This window comes from Bubalus kerabau, chromosome 10, assembly GCF_029407905.1.
Source record: "Bubalus kerabau isolate K-KA32 ecotype Philippines breed swamp buffalo chromosome 10, PCC_UOA_SB_1v2, whole genome shotgun sequence".
NCBI classification, from domain to species: domain Eukaryota; kingdom Metazoa; phylum Chordata; class Mammalia; order Artiodactyla; family Bovidae; genus Bubalus; species Bubalus kerabau.
The window spans coordinates 15,475,902-15,494,503 of record NC_073633.1 but is presented as its reverse complement, the minus strand read 5'-3'; the positions used below and the strand labels follow the sequence as shown (position 1 = coordinate 15,494,503).

General features: G+C 46.6%; 1 protein-coding gene across 6 annotated transcripts in view; it reads left to right on the top strand.

The window, feature by feature from the left end:
* The window catches only part of SERINC5 (serine incorporator 5), a 117,055-nt gene that overhangs the window by 51,843 nt on the left and 46,610 nt on the right, over nt 1-18,602 (top strand). For 5 of the 6 annotated variants that reach the window (XM_055536686.1, XM_055536684.1, XM_055536681.1 and 2 more), the window contains exon 2: nt 4,957-5,118. In XM_055536686.1, the coding sequence (XP_055392661.1) occupies nt 4,957-5,118 (162 nt within the window). Of the gene's footprint in view, nt 1-4,240; nt 4,387-4,956; nt 5,119-18,602 lie in introns of those variants that run through there. The other variant, XM_055536682.1, reaches the window with a different exon arrangement.

Sequence of the window (18,602 nt, the reverse complement as noted above, 5' to 3'; positions counted from 1 at the left end):
GACATTGCCAACAAAGGTCTGTCTAGTCAAAGCTATGGTTTTTCCAATACTCATGTATGGGTGTGAGAGTTAGACTATAAAGAAAGCTGAGCACCGAAGAATTGATGCTTTTGAACTGTGGTGTTGGAGAAGACTCTAGAGAATCCCTTGGACTGCAAGGAGATCCCACCAGGCAATCCTAAAGGAAATCAGTTCTGAATATTCATTGGAAGGGCTGATGCTGAAGCTCCAATACTGCTGGGAGCCGGCATATTGCATATTGAGTGAGGATCTGGAATAGCTCAACTGGAATTCTATCACTGCTGAGAGCCAGCGTGAGGCACTCCACCCATGACAAAGGTCATGAAGAAGGAGGCTCGACATACGCAAAGGCGGGATCGAGCCTCAGGAGTCCCCCTAAAAATTCTCGAGCATCTACCCCCAAAACCAGAGTCTGCCTACTTTCTGCTTTGTGCTTTCACCTACACCTCTGACTTTACAGGGGGCTGTCCCCCACTACCTCTCTCTAAAAAAAAAGTTAGCTTACAGCTCCAGTTAATAATTCCTGGATGTGACAGTGTTTCAACCTACAAACTCCTTTGGAAATCCTCTAGCCTGCCTGAATGGGTTTTTCCGGCCACATGTGATTGTTCAGAGCCTCCCAATTGTGAGAGGCAAGAGATGTTCTAAACTGCCTAAACACAGATTCCTTTGAGTAGTTAAAAGATTGATTAGAAATTGTATTGGTGAAGGGTTTTTCACTTGTTGGGCCAATGTTTGCTGCTAAGTCTCCATACTCCTTACCTACTGTGTCCTTGGCAGTGTATTGATTGATATAATGGGTGTATAGAAATGTAAAATGCCGCTTTGTCCAATGCTTTTTGGAAGGCTGGCGCCTGACTTTGGAATAATCACCTTTAAAAAAAGATAAGTTTCTTAAAATGTTAACAGGCCTCCGGGCCAGAAGATGATGTCAATCACCTGAACTTTTGCATATGATAAGTTTGCAGGAAGAAAGCCTGGCTTGCTGCATGACTCTACCCCTTCCCCCATTATCCTCTATGCATACCTTAAGGTATAAAAACTACTTTGGAAAATAAAGTGCGGGCCTTGTTCACTGAAACTTGGTCTCCCCATGTCACTATCTCTCTCAAATTCCAGCTGAGCGTCCATCTGGAGCGTGGATGTCCTCTGCGACCATTTATTTGCCTGGGCTTCTAAGACCCACTCGAGAAGGTGTCTAAGGTGGGGCACCTTCCGCTATTCGAGAGGGCGCCTGCGGCCTCCGTGGTCAGAGCTAACCTGGTGTCACGGGTTATATTGATTTTCCGCGTAAACCAAGCCACTCAGCTTCTTTTCTCCACTGAATTTTCTTACTGAGCTATCCTTATTTCAGCCGCTTTTCTCCACTGAATTTCCTCACTGAGCTATCCTTATTCTATTACTCTTTGAATCTTTGATGAATAAATAAATATAAATAGGTCGCCGACGCCGTCCCCGCTTCGAATACCCTGGATCAGCCGGGGCTGGACCCCGGCACAATACTTTGGCCACCCGATGCGAAGAATGGACTCATTTGAAAAGACCCGGATGCTGGGAAAGATTGAAGGCAGGAGGAGAAGGGGACAACAGAGGACAAGATGGTTGGACAGCATCACGGACTCAATGGACATGAGTTTGAGCAAGCTCTGGGAGAAGGTGAAAGACAAGGAAGCCTGGCATGCTGCAGTCCATGGGGTCGCAAAGAGTCAGACATGACTGAGCAACTGAACAACAGATCCCCAGAGTAATAAAGCTGTAAATGTCAGGGAATAAAAGATAAACCCATTTTATAAATTATACTCTTCCCGAAGGAAGGGGTAAGTCAGCAGGGTTGCGAGATTTTCCCTAATGCTAACATAACATTACTTTTATGGATGCTGTTTTGAATTTCCACTTCCATGTCAATGATAGCTTAAGAAAATGAGACGTAAGAGATGGGTGTTTGTTCTCTGGGTTGAGAAAATCTCCTGGAGGAGGGCATGGCAACCAACTCCAGTGTTCTTGCCTGGAGAATCTCGTGGACAGAGGAGCCCTGCAGGCTACAGTCCATGGGGTTGCAAAGAGTCGGACGTGACTGAAGTGACTTAGCATGCATGTGGTACGCTTTTACTGTTTGTGATTGGCCTAGTTTTCTTTGATAAATAACTTGTAGGCTAGTAGAGCTCTGCTATTTGATTCTAATATTAGGTGTGTGTGTATGTATGTGCACACATCTATATCTGTCTGTCTGTATGTGTGTGTGTATGTGGTGGTGGTTTAGTTGCTAAGTCATATCTGACTCTTTTGTGACCCAATGGACTATAGCCTGCTGGCTGTTCTATCCATAGGATTTCCCAGGCAAGAATAGTGGAGTGGATTGCCATTTCCTCCTCTAGGGGACCCAGGGATCAAACTCGCATCTCCTGCATTGCAGGTGGATTCTTTATCACTGAGCCACCAGGGAAACTCATATGTATATACACATAAATACCATATATAGAGTGAAAGCGAAAAATAAGGAGAATTTTGTTGATTTTTTTTAAAAAATGCACAAAATGAGAGTTGCAATTTAAGTTTTCTTTGGGGGCAAAATAAGGACTGTAGCCTGGGAGACAGCATTTCAGATAGTTCTGAGAACCTGCTCTGAGGAAGTGAGGGGAAGCTAGGATATATAGGAGCTTTGCAACAAAGGGCAGGCAGTCTGAATATCAGAAGATTACTATCCCCAGAAGTTTGGCACTTTGCTATGTATGGGGAGATGCAAGAGTTGGGTCTCATTGAAATTATTCCTTTGATATAGATCTCAGCTATTTGGGGCAAGTATCTTGTGTTTTCACATCCTGAGTTTCCTCAGAGCTCCTGGCTCACATGGAGACTGCAATTGCTGATGACTGTCACATACTGGTTTACTGATATGGCAGGAAATAGTTCCATTTTCCAACTAAAAAATTAGCTCTATACAATGATACATGACTTTAAAATGATAGGATTAAACCAATATGATTTTCTCTTCATTTTCCATAATCATATTCCTCTGTTACTATTTGTCTTTAAATGATCGATTAGGCTCACATTATATCTGCATCTGTTCATTTTTCCCTCTGTGGAGACAGTAAGTGTAAAGGTTGATTCTGCTGTGGGTAAGTTCTGTCATGGTATGTATCAACTGCTTCTAAATATTTCTTTTTCCATGTAGGATAAATATTTGATCACATTTGAATTTGAAATACAGTAAAACTGGTTATCTAAGACCATGGAGCTTAAAGAGTTAGCAACCAGTGAATGAGGCAGTTGGGAAGGAATTTCAGAGGCAGAGAAGGGAGGCAGGGCTGGGAGAGGAGCCAGCTAGGCCAGTGGGAGGAGAAAAGAGGGAGCTGCGAGGGAGAGAAAAGAAAAATTGGGGCATATGAGTGGAAAGGGATCAGTAAATCAAAGACAGAGACTGTGGATGAGTGAACTGTGAAGGAAGGTGGCCTGTAAGAACACCATAAAGGCAGCAGGGTTCGGGTTCCGCTGTGTGATCTGTTAGCTCAGCCCGGTAGAGTAGCTGATCTTGCAAAGCAGTGGCCCAGCCTTATGAGGCAAGAAGAGTCTTGAGGAAAATGACTTAGAAAACTGCATGTGAGATGCAAAGAGTGCATTAGGAAATTTCAAGTCATGAAATAGTGCAGAATGACAAAGGGCTTAAACAACAGTGATGTCATTAAGTAGATTAAATAATTTGGGAAATGTGTATGTTTCCAAGATCTGTCCTGATGATTACAGCCTGTTGTCATCTTACTCCCACGATCTCTTCTTGCTGTGTGTTTATAGTGTAGCCTTCTAATTGATGCTTGTTTTGAAGCCGTGCAAAACTCTGAACTTCCTGCTAAATCATGATTAAAAGATTGCATTGTTAGGTTTTTATATATAGTGTTAAAACACCTAGGTTTGGTGGTTATTTGTAGTTTATGGTAATCTCTTTTGTATTCTTCTCTATTTACTAAAGAGCAATTCCTCCCTAAAACCAGGTATGTCTGATTAGGTTATCCAAGAGACCAGCAGTACATTAAGTACTGTTAACACCCTTTACTCTAATATATGAGGAGTCTGAGTCTTAAAAAGTAAGGAAACTTGCTTGGGGCTCATTGCTAATAGGTTACAGAGCCAGATCCCAAAACCAGGCTGGCTGAATACTTTGAGCTTTTAACAACACTGTGTTCTCTTGCCTGGTGCTTACTAAAAAATAGTTTCCTTTTAGGGCAGTGAAAATACTCTAATACTATAATGATGGATCGATATCATTGGACATATCTAAACCCGTTACATACAGGACACCGAGAATGGACCCTTATGTAAACCAGGGACTTGGTGTGATTTTGAGATGCCAGTGCAAGTTCATCCTTGGTAAAATTTTTTAAAAATGTACCATTCTGGTCAATGATATTGCTAGTGGGAGAGACTATACATGTGTGGGAATAGACTCATTAGCCTCAAGCCCACCCTTCCTGTGTGAATCTCTGAAAGGTGCCTGTGTCTTTTGTGCTTCCTGTTTGTGGTAATCCACACCCCGCTCCAGCCCCCGCCCCAACCCCCACCATGCCACGCAGTTCGTTCTTTGGCTATGGACTTTGACAGGTCTCTTTCTTGGGCTCAGCTTCTTGGTTTTCCCGTCCTTCCCGCTTCACTTAGTTCTTCTTCTAGTTCTTGGCTTCTTGTGCTCTTCCCTGATTGTTTTTGTCTGAGTGATCACAGTGCTTCTGGGGAAGGGTGCCTTTTCTGTTTAGCTATTGGACATCTCCCAAGCCTCACCATGTTTATTAAAGACAATATTAGACCAATCCTGGCGACAGCTTTGTTCACACACATCCTATGGGTGGGGCACTTCGGAAGGATGGTAGCTCACCTGCAGAGGCCTGGGCTCAGTAGGTCTATAAAGGAGAGGCTCTGAGAAGACGCTCTGTGTTCCTTTCCTAGTTGGCCTGCTGCTGCGGGAACGCTGGCTGCTCCTACTGCTGCGGCCCCAAGGTCCGTCAGTCCCGGAGTACCCGCTTCATGTACGCGCTCTACTTCATCCTGGTCGTCATCATCTGCTGCATCATGATGTCCGACACCGTGGCCAACGAGATGAGGGAGCACGTGAGTCAGCCCCTTCCACTCTGCCCATCACCGGTGATGGTTAATGAGGGGGTGTGGGAAGCATTCAGTGTAGAGCATGGGGCCCAGCCACCTGGGGTGGTTTGGGGTTATACCTGCTCTCCCTGAGCCTTGCTGAAGCCTCTTCAATATTTTCTCTCTAAGCGGGCAAACCCTTCCCCATCTTGATCTTTAGTGGTAGGTCAGATGCCTTCTGATGCTTTTGGTGGAGAAGATTGTGTGTGTTGTCTTAGCTTTGTTGGTGGCTGTTCCTGATGAGATGTGTAGTCTTTCCTTGTAGACTTCTGTACTTTTCCCTTGTCCTAAGGATGACTGCCAGTGTCTCCAGTCACAGCTATTATATAAACACTTAACGTGGCCAGTGTGGTAAAGCCTAGACCATCCCACACATAATGAGGAGTGAGCTAAAGGGCGAATTTTACTTTTCTGGACATGTCACTTGTAGGGTGGATGTTTCCAGGGTTGAAGGATGGATTTTCTTCCAGTCATTGCCTGGGCAGTATCTGGAAGGTATCCCTGGTATGTGATTCTGAGAGAGACACATATAGGACCTTTTTCTGGAATTTCCTCATAATGGGCCTGATGGTGGGGGGTTGAGTTGGGAATTCTGAGGGAGCCCAATAAATAATGCCATCCTTCCCTTCTCAGGTTCTGAATAAACTGACAAAAAATACTACAATGTCAGCAGGTAGATACAAACATCACTTTTATCCCCCAAAAGCTGGTATAAGACAGCATGACTCATATTTGCAAGGAAGTGGGCTTCCCACTACTGAACCCCAAAACGAGTCAGACTTAACTCACCTGGGGACCCCACCTGAGCCAGGGAACACTTCCTCTGCAGGGGCACGTTTGCTGTAGGCGTGTTCTCTCCTTGGAGGGAACGGGGGAGAAGAAGAAAGGCTGACCAGCCAGACCCCATTTGCCCCACAGACTTAGCGCTTAGCACTGCATCTTCCAGGGGCCCAGACCCATCTTCCCTTGCCCAAAGGGGCAAGGTCAGACAGTGCCCTGCTGGGACCATGGAGATGGCACCACCAGGAGCAACTCCCAAGGAAGTGTTTGTTCCCCTAACCTTAGGCTGCACATGCAGACTATTTTAAATGTACTCAAGGGCCTCAGAAAAACCATTTTCTTAGACGTAGTTGTTACAGTCTTACCCGTTAGTTAAGGTAGGCCCTTGGAAGTTTTCTGTAGGGTAAGGCTCTTATTACTGGTTGTATGGTCTGGAATATATTGGAACTAATGTCAAAATTTGTGAAATTTAGATTCTCCTCTGATTGCTTTAAACATGGATCTCTGCTCAGTAAAGCCCTGCATTGGGAGCTATGGGGCCTTCAAACTTGAGAGAAAAGGAGCTTATAACTCAGAAGACTGGTATAAAGTCTCCTGAGGCTTAAAACCAGGTAGAAATTGTGCCATATGAGAGGATGCCTGAAGTGCTGTGAAGTTTGGTGGCAGGGAGACCAAGGGCCAAGGCTGCCTTGTTTGACTGCACCAGGCCCTGCTATATCTCAGGTGAGACCAAGGGCCAAGGCTGCTTTGTTTGACTGCACCAGGTCCTGCTATATCTCAGGTGAGACCAAGGGCCAAGGCTGCTTTGTTTGACTGCACCAGGTCCTGCTATATCTCAGGTGAGACCAAGGGCCAAGGCTGCTTTGTTTGACTGCACCAGGCCCTGCTATATCTCAGGTACGTTTGCCACTCGTCTCTTCCTCTTACCATGGTTTAATCTTGAATGTTTGTGACAAGGAGTTTGAGAGGAGGAATATTTGAAAGAGTAGATGTAACTCTTACTTTGATTACTTTAGCTTTTCAGGTAACTTAATGTTCTCTTTTTACCTGAACAAGCATTGGGCTTAGGGACCCCGCATGTTACTCTGGGAGAAACTGCCAGTGTGTCCGTGGGACGCTTAAGAAACTTTCAGTCTCTGTAGATTAGGCTTTGGATCTCAGAAACACAATCTCTTTAGAGAGAAACCCATCAGAAATGTTACTGGAGGTAAAGCTAATTTGGGAACGAAGGGACATATTTTAGGATGTGAGTTTAATAGTAGTAATTTATAACATTTGATTGCCATCCAAGTAACCTACCTCATGGAACAGTCCTCAACAACTCCAGCCAGTATTTATGGCTTCTGGCTGTTTGTAGAACATTTAAAAAACAGAAGATTTCGGGGTTTTTTTTTGTTTTTTTGTTTTTTTTTAAGAAAAAAAAAATGGGGGTGAGAAACAGAAGGTGCTGACCGATGTTGCTAGGGAGGCTTCATGAAAGCCGTGACTCGTGTGATGAGTGTTTCAGTTGCTAATATCTGTTGCATGATACCATGTGCCAGGTTTTATTTTAAGCGTTTTACCTGAATCATTTCAGTTCATCACTACTGTACTCAACCTGAGCAATAGGTCCTGGCACTCTCCCTGCTCTACAGATGAAGAAACTGAGGCTCGGAGTCACTTACGTACCTTGCCCAAGGTCTCCATCTCCAAGTGGTGGAGCTGGGATTTGAACCTAGGCTGACTGAGTTCTTAGTGACTAGGCTCTGTGGGAAGAACAAGGACGAGATATGTGTAGAAGGACAGGGAGGAGACATGGGCAGGTAAAGTGACTTGCAGGAATTTCAGGGCTAAGGTGAGGCATTTGGCTATGGTCTCATGGCAAATGGAAAGCCATTATAGATTCTTGAGTAGGAGGCTGTTGCCATAGAAACAGGCTGGGCTACTTAGGGAAGCGGGGGCAGCAGTGGTGTGTGTGCAGTGTGCAGAGCAGAGGGCGGAGGAAGGCAGGGGAGGAGGGAAGGGGCAACCCTGACTCCTCACAGAGGCTCTTATAAATGTTTCTGTGCTTGTTCCCTGAATGTACTTATTTGAAAATGGTTTGGCTGGGCTTTCTGCATAGGGAATGAGGCTCCCGTGGGTGAAACCAACCTTTTTCCATCTCTGAAGCCTCACAGGGTTGGCCGGCTAGCTGGTCACAAAGTCAGTTTGTTTCTTGGCCAATGGAATAGAGGCTGACTTCATCCTCAGGCCTTGCTTGAGGGCAGGCGCTGAAAGGTCCCCTTGTGGGGACACACACTGGGCTTTGCCACTGTCCTTGCTCTCTCTTAGCTGGCCTGTGGAGATGTTGGAGGATGTGAGAGAAAGAGGGGAAAGCACGTATCCTTTCCCCAGTCTGGATGGGAGTGTGTAATTGCCTCCCACCCAGCAGCCCTGCCTTCGTGTGCAACGGCCAGGGCTCTGTCCAGAGCCTCGCAGGCCTCTGGTGTGAGGGTGAAGGGCACCGGGCAGCGCCTTTTCCGTTATTTTCAGTTTTCGCCTTGGCTGCAGAGCGTGGCGGGTGTTGAAGTCCGAGCAAGAGGGAGCTGCCAAGAGCTGCTGGGCCAGACCTCGTCCTTCCTCTTCTCACTGTTTCTGCAGACCTGTGGAAGTTTTGTAATCGAATCCTGCTGACCCTCAAAGTCAGATTCCCTGGGGGGTTCTCAGGCCCTTTGCTGGATCCGAAGGTTGGGAAGTCTGTTGTGGGGTCTAGAGCTTCTGCAACAGTGCAAGAACTTCTCAGATATAATTGTTCTCCAGTTTGTGGAGGACCCACCAAAGGGCTCTTGGGTGGGGCTAATGGTGACCTCCTCCACGAGGATGAATGCCATGCGCTGCGCCTCCCAGGATCGCTGCTGCTCCTGCCCCGGCCCTGCGGCAGGCCGCTGCTGACCCGAGCCTCCGCAGAAGGCCCTCAGACCCAGGCAGGTCTGGGTCAGTCTCTTGCGGGGTCACTGCTCCTTTCCCTGGGTCCTGGTGTGCAAGAGGTTTGGTGTGTGCCCTCCTAGAGTCTCTGGAAGTTTGATTTTAGACGTGATTGTGCCCCTCCTCCTGTCTTTTTGGGGCTTCTCCTTTGTCCCTGGTCGTGGGGTATCTTTTTGGTGGGTTGCCACATTCTCCTGTCAATGGTTGTTCAGCAGCGAGTTGCGATCTTGGTGTTCTCCCAGGAGAAGATGAGCACATGTCCTCCCTTCTCCCCGTCAGGAACCTCCTCTTTCTCATGAGCACTCTGATTCCACCGTGCTGGGTGACCTGGGTGTGATTTCTGTCTTCTCCTGTGAGCATTTTTCCCATCTCAAAACGTACCATCCGTTTTATTGCAAGTCATTGTTGTCAGTAGCTGTGTAATTCACTCAGAAATAGTCTTGAGATACTTGATGCCTGCGGGGATTAAAGATCCACTTTAGAACGTAGGAGAACAACTACAAAATGGGTGAGAGATGTAAGCCGCAGCTTCTGTGTGGAGGGATGCTGACTCTGAGGTTTGCGCATCCTGGGAAGCTGTGCGAAGGAAGGCTGTTCTTGTTTCCGGTGGGGTAGGAGCTCTGAAGACTAAGCCAGTGCCGGAAAAGGGAGGACAGGGCATATATGGCCCTTGGGGCTGCCTCCCTGTGAGCTGTGTGCCAGGTCCAGGCGGGAAGAGCCCGCAGGCCCCTGCTCTGAAGTGTCTCAGATCCGTCTCCTCCAACCCGTGTTCCCTTGGTCCCCAGGCTGACTCACTGTTGGGGTGGTAGGTGGTGCCTGAGATGGCTGAACCTTTGTGTCTTACTTTTTTTTCAGAACCAAAACACATCTTCCATATTGTGGAAGACTGGTGTTTGTGTTGTTGTAGTGTGTGTGGGTTTGCTTGAAATTTAAAATTTGAAGAATCATTCCTGGTATTGAGAGGAGAAGCTACTATGATCTTTGGTTTTGAAAGCAGTGGTTTTCTTGGTCCCTTCCTTTGTTGTAAAAAGTGTTAACATTTTATAGTCTTACTTGATCTCTTTTGGAGACATGTTTTGCTTTATATACATGACTTTCTGCTGGTGAGTTTAGGTCCTTTTCCTCTGAGTAGGAATGTGAAATTGCATCCTTCCTATGATTGGATGAAAAGAGCATTTTGGTTCTTTTCAGCACAGGATGATAATGTAGGTAGAAAAGGAAGGCTGGATGAGAGCCCAGAGGTGAGGGGCTGCCTCAGACTGCAGTTTCTCAGTGTCTTAAAAGCAGCTTCCGAATTTCATTCTTTCCCTGGACTTGAGAAAAGCCAGCCCCAGCCCCACCCATTAGCCAGGGCCACACCCAGAGATTTCAGGTGCCCCCGAAAACCTCCTAGCCCAGGAATTGTTCATTGGTTTACAAGCCCTTCTTGTTTGCCCCGCAGATTTCCTTTGTAATGTGCAGTTGGCTGCCTTTAGAGGCCCACGCGTGCCAGCTCACTGCAGGCCCTGTCGCTGGACGCTTACCTCTATCCTTACTTCTTGTTCCCAAGAAAGGCATTTGGATGTGCATCTCCTGAAGCAGCTTAAGCTCTGAGTTTACGAGTTTGTGAAAAGGCTTGTATGTATCAGAATGGACCCCAGGCTCGTTGCCCAGCCTGGCGAGGAGAGAGGTTGCCGAATGTGCTCAGTGGTCTGTGCGGATCTGTGTGCACAGGCCCAGGCTGGACCCGAGAAGCTCCTTCCTGCCGTGGCTGGTCTGCCCTTGGCTTGCTGGAACCTGGCGATTTTATCCAAGGAGCCATTTAGAAATCGTCCTCATCACTTTGGTCCAGTGGACTCAGTGGACTGCTCAATCTCAGGACCAGTGTGGGGTGGAAGTGGGACACTGATGGGATCTGAATCTGGCCCCCTTTTCAGTTACACTCCCTGGTTACAGTCATCACGTCCCCGACCTTAAACGAGTTTTAAGTATATGTTCTAATCACGATTTCTACAGTTATTATGCAGTGTAAATTTGCTAGGGAAGGGGAACAGGGATGGATTGTTGAGGCTGCCAGCTATGGATTTAGGCCCTTGGAATGGAGATAACAGGATGGGCTTAAAGGATTTTTCTCTATTTATTCAGAAAATCCAGTCTCTCTCAACACATCCCCTATAGGTGATATATAAATTATCTTTGGCCTGTATTTCCCAGTCATTTTCACTGTTCATTAGAAGGAGAAGAGGATGTGTTAATGGGAAATTCATGTATATTAGCTGTATTAGCATAAGATTATTGGGAAGTAGATGGATGAAAATGAAATAAAGAAGTACTATTTATAGCCAAGCTTGTTCCAAGCCACATCCGTATCTGGAGATTCCCCCCCACCCCCCAGCCTCACCCCGGGCAGTGAAGAGGTCACGTCCTGGCGTGATCCTTTCCCTAAGGCGGCGCTTTCATTTCTGGCTTTGGTTATTCACATCCTGACTGGTCTGCTGGTTGAGGCACGCTTTTCTCAGGACAGGCCCAGGATCCTGATAGATCATCCTCCCCACTTTTTCCAGGTCCAATGCTGACCACACACTTCCCCACAAAGGTCATAAAGTGTTGGGTTTCCAGTCTGCTGTCAGGCAGTCCTGCTTCAGCCCCCCCAGGCTTCCTGATGTCACATTCCAGTTCTCTTATTTAGACTTGGATTGCCCTCCTGTCCCTGGCTTTGCAAGTTCACTTCCCTCAGGCTTCGTTCTCTAGATAACTATCCCCATGGGCGACCTGAGGATGTTGTTGGAACTTGTATTTCTTCCAGATGGTACTCCATTTTCAAATTCTGGAGTCCCCACAGGCTGTAGAGGAACACAGAAGCTACTTGCCTCAGAGAAAAACTTAGATTTCAGAATGCTGTCCTGAGTATACCTGTGGTCAGTTCAGTGACGTTTAGCCAGCTTTAGTGGTTCCTAGAGTTGACAGAGCTTTGATCCACTATGTTAGAGATGCTGAAATTCAGTAATGAGCTGTTCTACTTTTTATGTTTAACCTGCATTATTAGGAATATAAAAGCATTAGGGATAGTATTGTTTTGGGGAAAGCCCTCCTGTTCCTGGTCCCTTGCTAGTCATAGGGGATTAAAAAAAAAAAAAACATGAAGCAAAATTACTAGTTAAAGAACCTAGTTAAAAAGATAATCAGTTCAGTTCAGTTGCTCAGTCGTGTCTGACTCTTTGCGACCCCATGAATCACAGCACGCCAGGCCTCCCTGTCCATCACTAACTCCCGGAGTTCACTGAGACTCACGTCCATCGAGTCAGTGATGCCATCCAGCCATCTCATCCTCTGTCGTCCCCTTCTCCTCCTGCCCCCAATCCCTCCCAGCATCAGAGTCTTTTCCAATGAGTCAACTCTTTGCATGAGGTGGCCAAAGTACTGGAGTTTCAGCTTTAGCATCATTCCTTCCAAAGAACACCCAGGGCTGATCTCCTTCAGAATGGACTGGTTGGATCTCCTTGCAGTCCAAGGGACTCTCAAGAGTCTTCTCCAACACCACAGTTCAAAAGCATCAATTCTTCGGCGCCCAGCTTTCTTTATAGTCCAACTCTCACATCCATACATGACCACTGGAAAAACCATAGCCGTGACTAGACGGACCTTTGTTGGCAAAGTAATGTCCCTGCTTTTGAATATGCCATCTAGGTTGGTCAAAACTTTCCTTCCAAGGAGTAAGCGTCTTTTAATTTCATGGCTGCAGCCACCATCTGCAGTGATTTTGGAGCCCAAAAAGATAAAGTCTGACACTGTTTCCACTGTTTCCCCATCTATTTGCCCTGAAGTGATGGGACCAGATGCCATGATCTTCGTTTTCTGAATGTTGAGCTTTAAGCCAACTTTTTCAGTCTCCACTTTTACTTTCATCAAGAGGCTTTGATGGAGAAAAAAAAAGGGTGCAGCTTCTATTTATGTCTTCTCCCCAGTGAAGAGACAGCATTTACTATGTGGTGTTACATGTTACACAGAGAAAATATTGCCCTCTTTTGACAGTATAATTTGAGTAAAACATGGTTTCACAGTGGCAGAATCTTCCATTATAATCCTAACCAGTCTCCTCTTTTGAGAGATGAGAGGGGTGGCCCAGGGCAGTGAGGTGGCTTGTCCAAGGCGTGACACCAGGTAGCGCTGGACGAGGACCCGGGACCTCTGGACCCCCGCCGGGGTGCCTCGCTGGCCTGTTCAGCCGGGTCTGGTTGTTGCTGAGACGTTCACAGAAGCAGCGGGAGAAGCCTTAGCAAACACCCTTCCTCATGATTCCTGACCTTTCTTCTGGACTTATGGCGAGGGAGAAGCATTTCCTCTGGAAAACATGGGCCTCAGCAGCTTCCTTAGCTCGCCTTCCCCACCAGCCTCCTTCCCTCGTGAGAGCCAGCAGCTGGGCTCCAGGGACGACAATTAGTTTGAAGTAGAAAATAGGGGCGACCGCAAATGTGCTATTTGCTTATGCGGCGGCTTCGCATGTGAAATAGAACCCGCCTTCAAGTTGTGTTTGGTGTGACCATCTTTTCAAAGTAAACAGCAGCAGTGAAAAATACTCTGCTCTGGTCACAAACACCGTGTAATTTGTCACAGCACAGCATGACAGGTATTCATGCTCAGGCTGGGAAGTCTGGCTCTCGCTTTGATTTTGGTCTTTACTGGTTGAATGTTAACAGAACCTTGTTACTGAGACCTTGCAACAGGTGTTGCTGTAGCGTATTCAAGTTATAGGGAGCAGAACTCTATGGTCTCAGCTGGTAGTTTCTGTTTTGTGTTAGAACAAGTGTTGACTTAGTACTCCCCGGCCCACCCCTCCAAAAAAAATGGCTGACCCAGTTATCTGATTCTGGAGTTTTTTTATTTTTTGAATTCAGCTGAGATACAATGCTTTCCGAAAGTCCTCCTTCTGAACAGCTGCTGAGTTCATTGTACTGCTGTTGTTCCTTATATGTGTCCAGCGGATCAGCCAGCGTATTTCTGAGGTTTAAGGTTGGTCTGGGCCATTGAACTTCAAGTTCTCTGTAGAATACAGAGGGGGATTTCTCACTGTGGCCTGATCAGAGTTAGCCAGGGGTGTGCTGGCAGTGAGATTCCATCTCTTAAATCTTCTGGGTCCCCTCCACTCTCAGTTGGGTGACTCTGGGGACACGTGTTTCCAAACAGTTTTATCTTAGGTCCACCTTGCATCCAGACATAACACCACCCAAAGAAGACCATTCCTGTGGCCCCCCCACATCTTTCATGGCTCAGGCCCCAGCCTTCAGTACTCAGTGAATGTGGGGAAATGATGGTGGGAAGCAGGCTGGTTCTGCAGGCAGTGTGAGCTGAACTAATGTGAAACCCTGCTGAGAGCCTTTTTGAGTCTGAACCAAAGACAAAGAGGTTTGACCCTTGTCCAGTAATAATGAGCTCCCCAGGAGCCAGAAAACAATAAACAATACCTATTGTCCTTTGTCTGGAGGATCCATTATCCAGAAGCTTTTGGGGAGCATCAGATGTTAGTAGGATCTCCGTTTCAGGATGCATCTTACTGTGGGCGAGGGGCGATGAGATGTGAGAACTGAAGTTTTCCTAACCCTTTTTTTCTGTCATCATCAAAAGCGTCTGTTAAGCAACAATCTGCAGAGGCCTTGACACTCTCTACAGATAAACGGGACAGACACGGTCTTATGGCTGGAAACAGCTCTGTTGTGACAGGGCCAGAAGCACAGACAAATGGCACAACATAAAACAGTAGCCTCAGATTGCGGCGAGCAGCAAACGTAAATATTGTGAATAGTTGAGTCTTGATAACAATTTAAAAGACTGATCGTGTTACTTGGTTAAACTGTAATCTGAGTTCTTGTTTTTAAAAAAAATCTTTTAAGTCACGTAACTGATTCCTTCCTCCCTCCCTCCCGCCCTCCCTTCTTTCCTGCCCGTGTGAGGGCCAAGCACTGTGCCAGGTACATGGGATGCGGGCGTGAGAACGGGGCCTCCTTATGTACTTTCTGTGTGTGAGGAAGGCGCCCCAGCATCAGGCCACATGTGCGCGTGGTTGTGTTTGAAAGTTAAAAATATCTGAATTCCATTAGTGATTATTGGAGATGGTGGTGTCAGCTTAGCGCTCCCTTCTGTTGACCTCTGGGGTCACATCAGAACTCAGGAATGCTTTCTCCCTATCCTTATGTGGGGGAACTGGAAGTCTAGGTGAGGTGGGAGGTTTGTAAAAGGGCTTAGAGTGCTTTGCCCTCTAAAGCAGGGTTGAGCTTGATCACAAAGAGGGGTTGGGTATTTGAGGGGAGGGTGGAGAGCAGGGGGAGGTGAGGTTGTGGTTTTTAAATTTTAGTGAGGCTGTTTCTACAGTCTTAAAATTAAGTCTAAAATTATATCTTGCAACATGCCGGCTTTCATCAGTGTGGGTTTTATTTTTGGTTCCACAAGTCGTGTTTGTAAAACAGATGTGAGGGTTTTTTTGTGTTTTTTTTTTTCCTACTATGTGGGCTTCTGACCCACAGAAAAAAAGCTCTGAACTCAAAGACGTGTCCTCCACCACCCCTTCCACAAAGCTTTTTTTTTTTTTTTTTTTTGTAGACAGACAAATTAAACCCTTAAGCTGTAGCCCTGAAAATAACATATGGCAGATGAACAATTTAATTCACTTAAAGCACCAAGTTCCATTTGGGGGTCAGCAGGGCGTGCTCTGGAGAAGGCAGGACACTCAGGGGAGGACGGAAGGCAATTGATCACGACCGATTGCCTGTCTGCTGTTCCTTTGACTGTTGATCTGTAGAGTAAGTCCTCACCAGTTGTCATTTGCCTTTGAGATGCTAATTTATACTTCAGCAGTTAACACAGCTCCTCGGTTCTACTTCCTGGTCCTGGGCTGGGCAAACCTTTCCTGTAAAGAGCCAGCTAGTAAACATTTCAGCTATGAAGGCCCTGTGGTCCTTAACAACTACTCAACTCTGCAGCCAAAACAAAATACCAACAAATGAGCATGGCTGTGTTCCAATAAAACTTTATTTACATAAACAGGAGCTGGCTGGTTCTGACCCACAGGCTTTCCTTTGCTGTGCTGGCCCATGGTTGACCTCAGTGGCCCTGTTTGTGTCCTACACAGTTGTTCTCCCCTTTCCCTAAAGGGGAAACTTATTTGTGCTGAGGGTCCTGGAGCTCCTGATTAAGTTGCCGATACCAGGCTGTATGAGCCATGTTCTGGGTTGACTAGGCAAGAACAACACAGCAATAAATTTAGTGAGACACATTGAACAGCATAATGTTTTCACTCGTGACGGATTTATTCATCCTGGCCTTTTGAGATACATGGTAAATCATTTACAGGTTAAAAAAAATAATAATCAGCCCTTTTTCTATGTAGCCAAACCAAGCATTTTGGTGATTTGGGAAGAAGTAGGGATGGATAAAATGAGTATGTGGGTACCCCAGTTCTTCTCCTGATGCTGCTGCTAAGTCGCTTCAGTCGTGTCCAACTCTGTGCGACCCCATAGACGGCAGCCCACCAGGCTCCCCCATCCCTGGGATTCTCCAGGCAAGAACACTGGAGTGGGTTGCCATTTCCTTCTCCAATGGGGGCCCCCAATTCCTGGTCCAGTGTAAAATGAGAAGGAAGCTGGGCCAGAAACCGAACTGTGTGTGTGGCTGGGGTCTTAGCCCTAGAATTGGGGAACAAGTGACCAGGGGCTCTCAGAATCTGGAGGGTGTACGTTTGGTAGTGTTGACTGGAAAAACATGTGCAACCTTTGAGTGTTAGGTTTTATTCAGTGTAAATGTTAGGACTTGAGCCCGGGAGACAGCATCTCAGGCAATCCTGAGAGAGCTGACTCTGAGGAGGCAGGGGAGGAGCCAGGCTGTGTACAAGTTTGCAGCAAGGAGGCAGGTAATCTGAATATTGAAAGATTACTCTGTGGCTCAGTTGGTAAAGAATCCACCTGCAATGCAGGAGACCTGGGTTCAGTCCCTGAGTTGGGAAGATCCCCTGGAGAAGGGAAACTACCCACTCCAGTATTCTGGCCTGGAGAATTCCATGGACTGTATAGTCCCTGGAGTCACAAAGAGTCAGACACAACTGAACGACTTTCACACTTTTAGGTGGCTCAGTGGGTAAATAATCCACCTCCAATACAGAGACTCAGGAGATGGGGGTTCAATTCCTGGGTCAGGAAGATCCCCTGGAGAAGGAGATGACAACCCACTCCAGTATTCTTGCCTGGAGAATCCCATGGACAGAGGAGCCTGGGGGCTAGTCCATGGTAAAGGACTGAAGAAAACTCTTCAGTCGCAAAGAGGACTGAAGGAACGGAGCAAGCACACACTTAAGAAAAGCCAAATCTGCCACATGAAGAGATTCAGCCATCTTTTACGTATGGGAAAATGCAAGTCTCCGGATTTGCTGAAATCATTTCTTTCTTATGTCTCTAACTATCTGGGGCCAGTCCTGCTTTCTTTATTGTTCACTTCCTAATTCCCGTTTACTGTAAGGGGTGTCCGATGAGGCCACCTCTCACATTCCACCAGCTCCTCAGCTCTAACGGGGAGGAAGTAGCTGATGGCTTCCAAATAGCTGGCTTTGTTTCAGGCTCAGATATTTGCATTTGAAAGAGACTTGAGTGTAGAGCGGGAAATATTTCATTTCATAGTAGAATTCCATCTTTTGGAGAACATTAGGTTTCTGTGTCCTACCTAAGGCAAATCATGGATTGTCATTGTTCAGTTGCTAAGTCGTGCCTAATTCTTTGTGACCGCGTGAACTGCAGCACTCCAGGCTTCCCTGTTCTTCACTATCTCCCAGAGTTTGCTCAAACCCATGTCCATCGAGTCGGGGATACCATCCAAGCATCTCATCCTCTGTCGCCCCCTTCTCCTCCTGCCTCCAGTTGTCCCCAACATCAGAGTCTTTTCCAATGAGTAGGCTCTTCACATCAGATGGCCAAAGGATTGGAGCTTCAGCTCCAGCCTCAGTCCTTCCAGTGAATATTCAGGGTCGATTTCCTTTAGGACTGACTAATGTGGATAGTCAAAATTAAACCATGAAAATGCCTGAAATATCCGTAAAGTAGAGCTTATGTGGCTAGCATTTCTCTAGAAAGTTAGCTCCTTGTTAGCTTGGATTTTTCTGTTTTTTAATATTTCTTTTTTCATTTATTTATTTTTGGCTGTGTTGGGTCTCCTTTGCTGTGCCAGGGCTTTCTCCAGTTGCGGAGAGCAAGGGCTACTCTCTGGTTCCAGTGCGCGGGCTTCCGATTGCAGTGGCTTTTCTTGCGGAGCGTGGACTCTAGAGTCCTGGCCCAGTAGTCGTGGCGCATGTTGCTCGGTGGCATGTGGGATACTCCCGGACCAAACCTGTGTACCCTGCACTGGCGGGCGAATTCTTAACGCCTAGACCACCAGGGAAGCCCTAGCTTGGATTTTTAATCTGTTTTATTTGCTGCTTGAATCTCCATAACCTAGAAGCGTACCTGTACATAGTAGATATGAATGAGTCAGGGAATGACCAAGCCCTGTGCTGTGATATCTAGGTATATTTGTATCACATATAGTGTGGGATGAAGAATACACCTGTAAACTCACATTTCATTGGAGTTTCAGTGGCTATTTACAGAAAACAGCCATGAGTGTGGTTGGATTTACATATTCAGATCACCACGATCTTCCTGTTCACACATTCAATGGGAAGTTAGCTGTATTCGGTGCTGCTCACTTTGGCCATAAGCACATCTTCCCACTGA